The sequence below is a fragment of the Amphibalanus amphitrite genome, unplaced genomic scaffold, assembly GCF_019059575.1.
Source record: "Amphibalanus amphitrite isolate SeventyFive unplaced genomic scaffold, NRLGWU_Aamphi_draft 000219F_arrow, whole genome shotgun sequence".
Classification (NCBI taxonomy): domain Eukaryota; kingdom Metazoa; phylum Arthropoda; class Thecostraca; order Balanomorpha; family Balanidae; genus Amphibalanus; species Amphibalanus amphitrite.
This window is the reverse complement of record NW_024881714.1, coordinates 416009-429820: the sequence shown is the minus strand read 5'-3', so window position 1 is coordinate 429820 and position 13812 is coordinate 416009. Positions and strand designations below refer to the sequence as shown.

Here is a 13812-nt window from a genome sequence, read left to right as displayed (position 1 = left end):
TCGAACACGCCGCCATTTGAAAGGCCGAGCACAAGCGCCAGGCGCCACATCAACCTACATGAACATCAGAGCCAAATATCCCGTGGCCTGACGGCTGAAAAGGGGCGTGTCCTCTCTCATGATGGCCCGGTGCAGTAGCGCTGAAACGCCCTAGTCAAACATCCATTTTGGAGATCGATGGGCTGTGACTTATCCGTCAAACACACCCACCCACACAAAACACACATGATCAGAAGTACTGAAATCTGAACCATGCTATATGACGGCCGCGAGCGCCTCCCGATGCCCGCCGCGGCGCTCCGCATTTGTGGGCCGGTATTGGCGAAGGACGGTAGGCCCGTCGCGGCGGCAGCGTTAGGAGCGACGGTGGCGCGGCGGCGGCGGCGGCGGCGGCTGCCAGGGTGATGATTCACCAGACCGGTCACTGGTGGCCGGTCCGCGGCACATTCCGGCGGAAATGGCCTCCGCTGCTATCAGCGCTCGGCAGCGTGCAGGGCGGGCGGACCGACCGACAGACCGGCCGATCGGCGTCCGCCGTTCGCCGCGTCTTCAGACCAGTGCCGCCCGACCGAGCCGCAGATAGGAACAGGGAAAACCTGCTGACTGCAAATTTCAGCTAATGCATTCATCAATGCAGCCAGATATTTACTGTGTGCACGAATTACAAGTTAGCGTTCAGTGTGTCTTGGTAGCTGAGTCACCTGCTCTCATCAGAGGAAAAAGTGCCTTCCGGTGATGTTGATACAGTGAAACCCCGTTGTGTTTAACAATGCCCAACGGCGTTGGGTTGGCCTTCCCTCTCATGGGTTCACCAGGGCTCGATATCAGCCTATTCGTTTAGGTACTCTTTTAGCATGATATGCCCGTTAGTCATTTCGCTCCCCCCCCCCCCCCCCAGCCGTCCCCATAACGGTCCTGCTCCCCACCCCAGCTCCGATCACCTGGGACCCGACACGGGACACGGCACAGTGTGACGTCATCAGAGCGCGAATCACGCGCGGCACGCCATGTGACGTCACCTGAGAATTTGGAGCGACGCCGAGAGGACCGATGAGTCACCGATGACGTCACACGTGTCACAGGACCGCCGGCGGCTGAGTCACTGCTCTGAGTCATCGGCGCATTGATCGCAGCGCGTCGGACGCGACGAACGGCCGCGTCGGGCGCGACGATCGCGACGGTGCTATTTTCCCCTGTCGTATTTTCACTACCAGCTCGACATTCAGTATTCACCTCAAGTCGGCGGTAGCGTTGCCGGGGGCATGGATGATCCCCCAAAAGCCCGCATGTCGTTCTCGGCAACTAAATCCATCAGCCGACGCGAGCGTCTCACCGACGCGTTGCTGGGCTCCATCTCATCGCCTGGAGGATTTACCGTGAATGGAGGTCGGGGCAGGCGCCGTGCCGGTCATGCCCCGGCTTTATTGGGGCGTTGTGGTGGCCGCCGGCGAGTTGAACGGGCCGGCTCGGCAGCTGCTGGGCCCGCAGCTGCCGCCGCTACCGGTCGATAGCACCATGAAGGGACGCCGCGAACGGACGGGTGTGGCCAGCCTCTCAGCCGGATAGGCAGTGCGGCAGGAACGGGGTGCTGGCCGCCGCGGCCGGCCAACTGAACCCACCGCCCCTCAGCCGGCGGCCCGACAGCTGAGGCCGCGGTGACAGTCAGTCGCTCGGAAAACGGCGCCCGGCCGCGACATGATGAAATCAGCGGCCGGTAAAGCACCGCTGTGCCGGCCGGGTTTCTCTACATTTTCCGGTTCCGGTCGAGTGCCTCCTGCCGGGCCGACGTGGGTACCCTGCCCCGCTGGGGGCCCGGGGCGAGTCGACGTGCTTTGGGTGGGGTCCCAGACTCCCACTTCATGCCCTCCCGGCCGCCGGCGCCGGGCGCCTCCCAGTTTGGCCCCCTATCAGAGCCTCTTTTTCCCCTCTGCAGGGCTCGGGTCTCCTGGGAGCCGTCCCCCTGTCACGATCGAAGTCATCAGTCCCGAGCGGCGAGCAGCTGTCAGTAGCGACTCGTGACAAGGCGCCACTCAGCCCGGCCGAGAGCGGACCCAGAGGAACAGAGCTGGCCTGTTCGGCGAAATGTTTTCCCAGCATTCCGTGACAGACCGGGACGTGAATGAGGCCGATGTCGAGTGCCAGTCAGAACTCTCAGGATATCCGTTTAACATCACGAACTCCCGGATAAAAACGGTCAAACATTTCGGTCACATGTTGCGGAAATAGCCTAAACACCGTGCGATTAGGAACACACGGTGCTAAACAAGCGAAACATCACAATTTACCGGGACATAAATAATGCATGTCACTTCAGCTAAATCGGCTTCTTAGCCCTCCACTCAACTCCTCGTGACTCATCCCAGATCAGTTTCAGTCCGGTAAGGTTACGACCGAGGAACAGCCTTCAGTCACAGGTGCAGATATCACCTGTGGCCCACAGTCGTAGCCAACTGGGTCCACACACAGTCAAACCCCCGGGCTGGTGCGTCGTCGTCACAGCTGTTGCCTACGGTAGCTGGGACCAGCTAACGGGACCGAGACGCGCAAACGGCCCGCGGCTCTGCGCTTCAACAGGTGACAAGGCGAGGTAATGAGAACACGGCCAATGAGCCCGGGCTGAGGCTGTACCGTCGAGCGATAACTAACGGCGCGAGGAGCGGAGGACGCCTGGTCAGCATTCCAGACAGCAGTATTTAGACCAGTTTAGTGTGAGAGTTCGAGAGATATGAGGCCAAATGGTCCGTCCGTTATACGTTTAGATGGGTTTGGGAGCCTGTCTGGATTGAAGCGCCGGATTGGACTGGACCAAGACTGGACCATTTGCCGCACGAGTTTTGAACGTCCGTCTGCCCGTATCACTCTGGCGCCGAACTCCAGCCCATGTGCAGCGCCCGAGCGGGCTCTCTGCCGACGGTAATTGCCTACACGCCAGCGAGCTGCTGCACTCAGTAATTGGCCAAAGTGCAGTGTGAGTGCGGCCGGGGTGCCACTGCCGTCCGCCGCTCGCCAGTCCTGTCGGGTGGCACGGCTCGGCAGCGGGGCCGACAGCGGCGGCGGCGGCGGCTCTCATGTCGGCCACAGAGGCAAACCGTGCACCGCGGCCCCCGGCGAACCCAGTGCCCTAGTCGGCCGGAGGCATAGGAAATGCGGCGCACTGACTAACGCGAAGAGGTTCCTCATGGGTTCGTCGGTATCGTATGAAGGTGCATTTATTGCGTCAGAGACGAATGCTTAAACTAAACCAGCAAACAAAGCCCGGCTTATCCAAGCGAAAAGATAACTTTATGTTGTGGTCTTGTGCCGACTGGGCCGGCTGTTGCCATAGCAATAAGGTTTACCTCACCAAGAACGACGGATCTTCCTTCGGCTACGGAGCATCTCAACAAACCACAAACATGCTGCTCGGACAACCCTCTGCCACAGATATCCAGATTCCAGAGCTAAGCCGCTCGGTGAAGGCAGTTCCCCGTGTCCCATCACGCCGTCCTACCCCATTTCCCTACCCTCCCCGGCGGGTGGTCTCTAAGCGCACGCGCCGGTTCGTTTCGATCCCCATTTACAACCGCCCCCCCCCCACCCCGGTCGACTGATCAGCTGATGGCTGTGTGATCCGTCCACCCCCGCCTCCCCTCCCTCCGACCCTTTGGCCGGTCACAGGGGACCCAACCAGCCGGCCGGCCGAATCAATAGGCGCAGCTGCTGTGCTCGGAACTGAGTTTCGCACGGGGCGCTCCCCTCCCTCAGTGGAACCCCAGTGACTCAGGGGGTCGGCCGGACGGCCTGTGACGACCCGCGACGGTCAGTGAGGTGGCAAAGAGACACCAGGTTGGCAACACACACCTCGTCATCAGCACACCCGGCCGACAACCCGGCCGACAAAGGGCGAACCGAGTAGTCGTATAACGCGCCCAGCCGGAAACGGCCGGTATCCGGCCCAGATGTATCGCAGGCTTTCGTTGCACGAACGTGATTAATTGCGGCTAAATTTGGAGGAAGGATGATCATGGCCGTAAATACTTGGCAACAGGAGACGGTCACTGATTTATAAATTATGTAATTTATTAGCCGTCGGGCGAATTTCTATAGAACTAAAACCAAAATAATGCTTTTAAAGAGACGGCTTGACAATCAATCTCTGTGAGACAAATAAGTTGCGAGGTGGTCGAACGGCAAAGAAAAAAGTTCATGGTTTGTATTATCTCCTAGTTACTTGTTAATAAAACGAATCCATAAACATCATGTATCTTGCACTCAACGTCTTACGACGGTGCAGGGAGGACAAAGCGCATCCACAGCCAAACGACACAACATAACTGGCAGACAACAGCCTGGCCGCCACCGCACAGCAGTCATCAGACTGCAAGATACGTGATCAAAATAGCTCGTAACCCTATAAATAAAGCCGGCCTGGCCCGTCCAAGCCAACAGCGCGCTTCGAACCAATAGCGCCCGCATTTGCACTTCTGACTTCGGTACGTCTTCACTTTGACTTCTCACCATCTAAGTAGAGCTTATGATCGGCAGCGTTGGTCGTTAGCGATACCCAGTAGGCAGGCGTTAATCAACACGGCATGCCGGTCGTACCGACGGAAGGTGACAGCAGCGGCCGACGCCCCCAGGACGGACCGTGAACTGTGCACGAGACGGCGTTACAGCCATTCCCCGAGGTCCGAGACGCCAGGATGAGGTATCGGGTGCGGATGATGAGATGCCCCAGTGACCCCCACGTGCCCGGGGCTTCAGTCCACGCACAGAGGAGTGGGAGTCGTCAGTAGCGACAGGTTATCTCGCGGAGAGCCAGCGCTGATTATACCGTTATGACAGATAGGTACGGCGCTGGACACTGTTACCCGAGTTAACCAATTATGAACGAGAAAAGAAACGACCGACACACTAGGTACCTAAAAATCCACACCTATTTGCCTCCACTCTGGGTGACCTAATAATTCGACAAAACGAACTTCCAGGCCGTCCAGGCATCAGCCGGGTCGATGGAGGTCAGGAGCGCACCGTCCGTCCAGCGGCCGACGCCGGCCGCTGTGACCGCTGTGAACGCTCTGACCCGAGCGCAGCACCGGATGACGTCCTTCCGGGGCGCCCGCCCACCGGTGTCGCCCGACAGACTGATAGCGGTGCAGCGCCGACTTCGCAGGAAACGCAATCTGGCTCTCCATCCGTCGGACTGGCCACCGGAATCGGGGAGACTCGCTGGGTTTCACGAATCAAATGTGGTCGGCCCATCCGTCCGCTGACCGCCCCCAGGCTTCTGTTGGTTGGTTTTTGGGATTGCATCACCGTCCACTGAAGGATGTCCACCCGTTTGTCTGTTGGTCTGGCCTTTAATCAACCCTTCTGCAGATGCGTAGACGTCTATTCGGGCCTGTCAACCGTCTACCGACAGCCGCCCGAACGCGAAACAAAAGGACAGATGTGCGCCTTGGCTACATTGCAGTTCCATGACAGCGTGATGCAAGTCCGTCATAGTCACCTGATGTGTCGACCGGTCCCGTGACTAACTCACGACTCAGGCGCCTGAGTCACGACTCAAAGTCGTGCTCATAGTTCGCCGCCGGTCTAACCCAACTGGGTGCAGCGGCGGCGCCCACTCAGCACTCCCTCCCGTCATGGCGGCGACTCATAGGGGCTGTCAGCGACGTTTCCAGAACCAGTGACCACCCGCGCCGCCCCCGCCCCCGGCTGGTGGCTTCTGGTCTCCGATCCCCGCGGTGCCCCTGATCGTGACCCTCACGTGTCTGCGGCGGACGAAGGGCGAGCGCCGAGCACTGGTCACCGTCGACCGTGTCCAAACAGTCGACAAAGGCGATGCCGGCCCCACTGGCCATGTTTATTTGCTGACGTGTCGGCGAGCGACTCGACCGCTGGCCACTCTCCGCCTGTCGCCAGTCCCGCCCTCCAAGGCGGATCGCGACCGAGGCGGCGGCGGCGGCGGCGGCGGAGCTCATATCTGTTTGCTCAGTTTGGCGTCGTTCGATTGGAGCCGACGTGCCCCAGGTGCGACTGAGGCACTCGCGGTCACATCCGGCCAGTCTCGGTCAAAGTCGAGCGTCCCGACGCGCCTCAGAGAGGTACCGGGTAGACGCCAAGGCCAGCGACCACTCAGCGCGATTGGACGCCCCGGCTGAATCGACAGCGCTCTCCCGGCGATCGGCGGGGTTTGATTTATGTTCCTGTATAAGAAGTATGAACACTAAACATCTGACGAATATGACCGCGCATAGACGAGGGCGGCGCACAGAAGACATGGCCAAGTCACCTATGAGCTCACTATCGATCACCAGCGATTTCATTCGTGACCAACGACGACAAATAAGGCACTGACGGCGCGCCGGCGAATCCACCACACCCCAATGGACAGCGCAGTCACAGTGCGTGTCCGAACGCAGACATCCGCGACTGGCGACCTCATCTGGAACCGTCCAGCGCTCTCAGCCACACACGTCTCCCTCTGAACGGTGGACCAAGCGCGCAGCTCCCACCGCGACCCGCCGAGACTCCCAGGGAAGTCTGGAGTCCGACCGAGCCGAACCAACCACGGACGGTCTCGGTCCCCGGCTGCGCCGTTCGCCAACACTTTCACGGCTGGGCGCCGCGCCGCTCTTCGTGCCAAACGTGTCGCAATCACTGCGGCGCTGCTGACGGGCGTCCGTCACTACGGCGCCACTTCAGACACACGGGCAGACGACGGACGGTGAGTTGGAAATAGCCGGCTCGACCGGGGGCAGGTCAAAGCCCGAGGGTAAGGGAGAGGAAAGATAGAGCACTGGGAGTCGAGTGCTACAACACGACGCGAGTCCGTTTTAGCCGGGTTGGATGGGCGAGGTTCGAGTGTTGTCGCGTGCCTGGCTGAACTGGAGGGGCGGTGTCTTTCAGAGCCGAACAGCGCGCTACCAGACGCGTCTCGGGGGGGAGGGGGAGGTGGCGCCGGCTGCTGTCAAGCTGAAGAGCCCGGCCGGCAGCTGTCTGCCCCCCCCCCCCCACTGCCCCGCGCCTGGAGAGGGGAGGAGGTCTGGCAGCGATTTAGGCGGCGCCGGGGAACAAAGTTTGCCGGATAACAGCACAACTTGCAATGTGAACTGAGAAGTAAAGATCAGCAACTGGGAAAGGATGCCGGGCGACGCAAGGGCAGGGAGACCGGTTAGCGTTCATCAGAAAAGTTTCCAGTGAGTTGAGTCCTTGGCAGCCTTCCAACTTATGCTCTGAGCTTATGTATCGAATACATCACCGATTCGCCGAAATTCTGACGCACCCGGCGGAAATGATTCATGGTTTCAAAACTGCATTGGTATCGGGACCGTCATTCAATTTGTCTCCGAATTCGGACAGAATGTCATTGACGGTGGCTCCAAACGGCCCGGCCGGCCGCCGCTCCAGTGCCCTGAGACTGACTGATCCATTATTAGCCCGGCGGGGAGTACGGACCGATCGCTGTTCCCCGGCACCAGTTCGGTGGCAAACGGGGGGAGGAGTAGACGGCCGAGCCCGTCCCCGTCCCCAGCCGCCCTCCGGCCCGTCCCCAGCCCGGCGGCAGCCACGAATAGCTCTCTGAGCTCGAACGTGAGCCGACATCCGGCCGATGGTGACGTCACCGTCCAGAGCCTTCCGAACCCGTCTGAAGGCTGGACCGACCGAGCGGACAGGCACATACCGGCAAAGGTCGCGTCTCTAGCGGTAAGCAAACACAGTAAAAGTGCGATGATTGGTCGATAGGTGGCGGGGCGATCGCCGTACCGCTACGGCTGAAGAGAGCTCCGTCTGAGAATTTTATGGAACCGGGTGTCGTCGACCCACGGAGGCGTAACGGGTGACCTTAACCGGACTGGGATCTGTAGAACCCATTCAGCCGCGACCGCTGATCGGGTCAAGTGGAGAAAATCCGGGAATACCCGAATACCAGCTCGGTCCTCGACCATTTCATTTCGGTTCCGATGCATTGCTGAGGACCCACTTACCGATTACATTATCATACCCACTGTCTCAGTCAACACTTACAGCTAAGTCACAGCTAATGGATCCCTTATCTAACCACATACCATCCTGTCTCACAAACATGAAATCACGGACCTCTTTCTATATTTATCCAAGGCTCACTCGCCTGTCTCCGGGCTGTGCTATCCCGAGTCCCGGTGAACGTGACACGTGGAATGCTCTTGGGATTCCGCCTTCTCAGTCGCGACACCAAACAACCTAACGGCTCGGGTGATAGTGGCGCCGGTCATGGCGTCAAAGACATTGAGAAGGCAGACGGAGGAGGCGAAAGCGGTAGACGGTAAACGGTGACGTGGTCTGGAGGTGGTATGTAGGATCGTGAGACGGCATTTAGGGTCGGAAGACGGTAGACGGCGATGGAGACGCCGCACACGGCGGATGCAACAGCGGTAAAGGTAAACGGTGAAAGATAGACGGGATTGAAGATGGCATGCAGGGTTGGAGAACGGCAGACGGTGGACGGAGACGGCAGACGGTAAACGGTGACGGGGTCGGGAGACGGCAGACGGGTTCGGGAGACGGCATACAGTAGACGGAGACGGCGGAGGTAAACGGTAAACGGTGCTGGGGTCGGACTCGGGAGACGGCTGATGGATGGGATTGACAGACGGTGTTGGTACGAGAACGGATGAGAGCGGAACGGTAAAAGGCAGATGGGGTCTGTAGACGCTGGTGAGGTCGGTAGTGGTTGCAGACGCAGTGCAGAGAGGGGTAAAGGGCAAAGGGCATTGGGGGCGCCTCAACGGTGTGTCAGCAGATCCGTGCCGGTATGTGCAATGTGCATCACGTGCGTCACGTGGTGTCACATGGCGTCACAAGGTGTCACATATCCTCACGTGGCACTATTGAGACCAGGTGGGCAGCTACTGGTGCCGACTGTCACCTCTCTTAGTCACATACACTGTCACAAGGACTCTGTTCCGATCTGAATGGACATTGGACAATAAGCGATTCACTTTGAACGGAACCAGTCAGTCATTTCGTTCTGATCAGCTGGTCACTCTGATCAAACGGTGAGACAAAAACCTCGTCAAGATAGTAACTTGGACTTTGATTCAGTCTAAGAGCGCAGCGATGATCCTTGCTACTTGATTGAAGAGCAGAGATACATAAAATGTTGTCCGCTACGACGGATTGGCCGGCCAACAATCAACTGCTATCATCAATATGGCGTCTGAAGAGTTGTCTGAAACTCGAACAGCGCTGCACAGTAGCACAGTCGAATATGTCTGTAGTTGCCATGTCTCCTTAGGTTTACATGCATCGACGGATCGTGCATGCAGCTAGGCCGTGAACTTAAAGCACTAATTCATGAATTGCCCAAAAAGCGACATAGCTCATAAACAAATTATGTGGACGAGGAAAAGTCACCAGGTGACAGCCACAGCTTAGCGTGAAAACAATGGACACAATTGCCCCAATCAGCACCGTGTCTGAATACGTTGAAATTCCTCAGAATCGCTAGCCTGTATGGAAAACACGAACATGATCTAAGCAGATCGCAATGCAGTGACGCCCACTCAAATGGCAGAGCGAGCGCGGGCTAACGTTTGGCCTTTAGAGGCCCTGCAAGAAGACAACATGGCATTCCCAGGTTTTCAGTGTTGTGCGCAATTCGTGAGCAAAACTGAAAAATAGCGAACTTACCAGGCATGTCATGTAGGTAAAAGTACTGCTAAGAAACTATTTTCCCCTTTAAATAAACACGTGCCATGCCTGACGTATGTATGTACGTAAGCGCGGAATGTAAAGAAGCCAGGAAAAGCTGCTGCGCTGCGCATTCATTTAGCACGCAGCATATGAATGTCAGTACGTAGTTTAACATACAATCTCACTCTATCTACCGATCTTTCTTGGTCCACATCTTCTCACCCCTCCCTCTCTCTCCCCTCCCTATCTCCCTTCTGGCTTCTTTCCCTTCCTTCTCTCTGCTCTCATTACCGCGGTATCTTTACTCCCTTCAATGCCCTATTCCTATTCCTCTCACCTTTTTCCTTTTTGCTGACGGCCAGGCTGTCGGCCCTCCGGACGTCCCTGCGCTCGAGGCCCCTCTCCCCGGGCAGCGTCAGGTGGCCGCGGTTGGCTCCCTTCCCTCCAGACGCGCGCAGCACCGGCGGCAGAGAGCTGTGCAGACTCTCGGCGCTGTGGAAGGTGGCCAGCGGAGACAGCGGCGGTCCGGGCCGCGCGTGCGTCAGCGGGTTCACCTGGACCCCCTCTGCGGGTCGCACCGGCCGGTTACGGCGCAGTGGGGAGTCAGCTCGGAGCCGGAGAGCCGGGTCAGGCCGCGGAGCCGGCCGGCGTCGGCCTGACGGCGGACCCCCGCCGCTGCTCGTGGTGCCGCCGCCGCTCGGCCGACGGTAGTCGACAAACAGCGACGAAGGTCCCTTCTGGTGCAGGAAGGACTGTGACGTGCGCACCTCATGGGGAGACTGAGAGCTGCGCTCCCGACTGGCGGCGGCATCCACCAGTGATGATGCAGGCTGACTGTGCGAGCGTGGCCTCTGACCGGAGCCTCCTGAGCCGGCCGAGCTGTCTCGCGGCCTCAGTCGGACCGGCGTCTCCTGCTCTGGTGTCTGCTCGGAGGAGCCAGCGGTAGCGTCCGCCGCCGGCCGGCCCGGCTGCCGGCGCGCACTCTTGGCCACAGCCGGCGGCGGAGGTGGCACGAAGTCCGGCGGCGGCGTCTCCAGACCCTCCAGTCGGCCTTCCTTCAGCAGTTTACGGATCGAGTCGAACTTGTTCCTCTGTTTGCCGCTGTCCTGGCGGGCTGGCTTGGAGTCAGTCGGGGTCTGCTCAGCAGCGACTGCGGCGATGAGACCCGCCTGGCGCCTCTTTCTAGATCCCTCATTTTCATCACTAGCCGAGTTATGGCTCTCCAGTGAGCTGATACCCTCATCCCGATTAGTTAGCTTCTCCGGGATCCGTTTACGAGCCTCCTTTCGATGTACAAAGTCGAAGCTGGTGGTAGTCGACCAATCACTCTTTCGTCGTCTTCGGCGCTTGGCTGCGCCCTTGGAGCGCCCGTCCTGATAGTCAAGTGAGTCATCAGAGTAGTAGGAGTCATCGGGCTCCATTTCTACCTCCTCAGCTAGCGACGGTGGCTCATCCATCGACACATTCAGGGCGTCGGCGTCGTCAAAGGCCGGGGGAGGTGGAAGGTTCCTGTGGAAGTCTTCAATCATTGCCTGAAGAGGTGTCATGGCTGGCTTGGTAGACGATGCTGCTGTTTCCTCAGCGGGAGGGGATGAGGGACCAGCGGTGTGCGGAGGAGAAATGGCTGTCTCGGAGGGAGGAGGAGGTGCCGACTGTGCCGGAGGGGAGGGAGGAGAGGGAGGAGGTGTGGGAAGGACTGACTCTTCCTCAGCGGGAGGATGGACCGGGGACGGCGGCTGTTTCGGGGAGGAAGTTCTTCGTGCGGACTGCTTGATTGATATGGCCGAGCTCTTGCGTGAGGAGGGTGCTTGGGACACAGGTGCTCCCTGCTTTACTGAGGTTGACTGCTTTGCAGCTAGTGCCTCCTTCGACGAGCTGGGCTGTTTCGGCGCTGGCGACACCTTGGACGAAACCCGCGCTGCCGGCTGCTTCGGAGCGGGTGCCGGTTTCGGGGCTGGCGTCTTTTTGGGCGACGAAAGCTGTTTGGTGAGTGACGGCCGTTTGAGCAGGGAGGTGGATTTCTGCGGGGTGGGCGGCTGCTTCCCTGCCGCTGCCGTCTGACGGACCGAAGGAGGTGTCTCCTGCTGTGGAGACAGGTGTGTCACTGTCACCTCCCGAGTGGGCGTGGTCGCCACGCTGGTCTTGCCACGCCCCTTCGAGTCCGTCTTCGTTTCAGCCGCCGGTGCGTCCTTCTCTGGCGTTTTCTTCTTTTGATGTCGCTCCTTACTCTCTTTAACCTTGTTCTTCCGATGCATCGGTGGCGAGGTTTTGGTCGCTCCGAATCTACCACCAGAGGTCTTCTTCTTTCCAACCTTCTGCTTTTCCTGCAGCCCAAACAGCGCCTCTGTGTCGGAGCCCTCGCGAGCCAGCGAGTCCGTCTCGGAGAGCTCGGAGTCATAGTAGTCCGGGCGGGGTGACGGCGGCGCCGGGATGTACATGTTGGTGTTATCGTTCAGCCGGTCCTTGACGATGGGGGAGAAGAGCGGCATCTTCTTGGGGTAGCTGTTTGTGGGCGGGGAGTCGGGCTGCTCCATCGCCAGTGAGCCAGGCAGGGACATGGGACCCATGGCCGGGCCGCTGCCGTCGCCTCCATCTCGGTATGAGACATAGTTGAAGGTTCGTCCACCGCCATCCAGTTCAAACGTCACCTCTCCAACCGTGGCGCCGTCTTCTCCTCTCTCCAGCACGCGGTCATCGGCAGCGACGGACCGCGTCGGCGTCGGCGGCTCGTCGCTCCGGCGCAGACCGCGACCGCGGCGCTCCTCGCTGCCTGTCGGCGCCGCGCGGAAGCTGTGACTGCCGCGGCCGCCGGCGGTGGCGCTGGCGTCGCTGTGCCGCGAGCTGAGGGAGCCGCTGGGTGCGGAGGCCTGGCGCTGGATCGGCGGGGAGGGCGCCGGTCGGCTCGGGCGGAGACGACTCTGCAGGCGCGGAGAGAGTGGACGTCAGAGGGTCAGTTAGTGCCGTAATGTTAGACGGTATCCGGTTAACACTAGACATCTAATGGGGGCTGGGGAAAATTTTTCGACGATCTATAATAGCGGAACTGCGGTTAGATAGCATTCAGAGGCGCACAAAAAAGTAATTCATGGACAAACTGGATAATCACGATTAAATGCGCTGGTTAAAGGCATCGAAGCGTATCGTTATCAAGGATGACGTTCGGACAGCGTTATTTCAGTCTCGGAAGCCGATGTCCGTTTCACAGTAATCAGTAACAACGTATAATGAGGGGCCGTCACAGGAATAATAGCCTAATGCCACTCTGATCAAGCCCGACAATGCCCATACCGCTGTCCAGTCCTTGAACGACAGACCCATCAGCATTTTCCCACACAGGACGTAGGCCTCGACACGGTTAGTCACACATTTCTCCATGAGTGTCTCGTGACCGAAGGAGTCAGTCTTACCTTGACAGAAGGCTGGGGCGGTTTGTAACATTTTTTTTATACGCGTCATTATGGGTTCATCTTACTCCTCTCTGCCTTACCTCCAATCTGACCTGTAGCAACGAAAGGTCGCCGAAGTCCGTTCCATGAAATGTAGCCCACACTAACCTGGCCTCCACGCTAGCCTGTTGCAGCGGCCGGGAGCCGGTAATTCTCAGTCCCTCCTCACTCCCCCGTTCCTTACCTCCACACTGGCCTGCCGCAGCGGCCGGGAGCCGGTTCCACGCTGACCCGTGCCCGTCTCAGTGGCCGCTGTCGAGGCCGTGCTCCGCATGGTCGATACGGAGCCGTTCAGGGTACTGGTCGGTGTGTCGGGCCCGCTGCCGAGACACCACACATGACACCGGGTCAGACACACGAGAGACACCGGGGGCTGACACGGCGTAGCACGACACACTGACACCTTAGCGGGCACGTGGGCGGAACATCGAACCTGATACTAATGACACATCTGAGATGTAGTCACCGAGGATCTGGCCGGTATAGACCATGGACTTGAGCTATGCCGATGGGTTCAGATGATGAACTTTACTCGACAATTAGGTACGGTTTTGTTTATCACACAGTGACATAGTTTACCTTCATTATATCAATGTATTTCATATAAGACAAATAAGAAAATAAGATATAAAAACTAGGAAGGATCGTTGTGAGTTATGAGTCCCCAAAACAAAGCGCAGCGACTTCGATTGAATAGCAACTACCCAAA

At 58.8% G+C, this 13812-nt stretch overlaps 1 protein-coding gene across 1 annotated transcript in view; it reads right to left on the bottom strand.

The window, feature by feature from the left end:
• The window catches only part of LOC122385431 (serine/arginine repetitive matrix protein 2-like), a 70494-nt gene that overhangs the window by 6631 nt on the left and 50051 nt on the right, over nucleotides 1-13812 (bottom strand). Inside the window, exons 3-4 of the mRNA XM_043373701.1 lie at nucleotides 13288-13423; nucleotides 9995-12575 (exon numbers count right to left, since the gene is read on the bottom strand). Coding sequence (XP_043229636.1) covers nucleotides 9995-12575; nucleotides 13288-13423 — 2717 coding nt within the window. The remainder of the gene's footprint in view (nucleotides 1-9994; nucleotides 12576-13287; nucleotides 13424-13812) is intronic.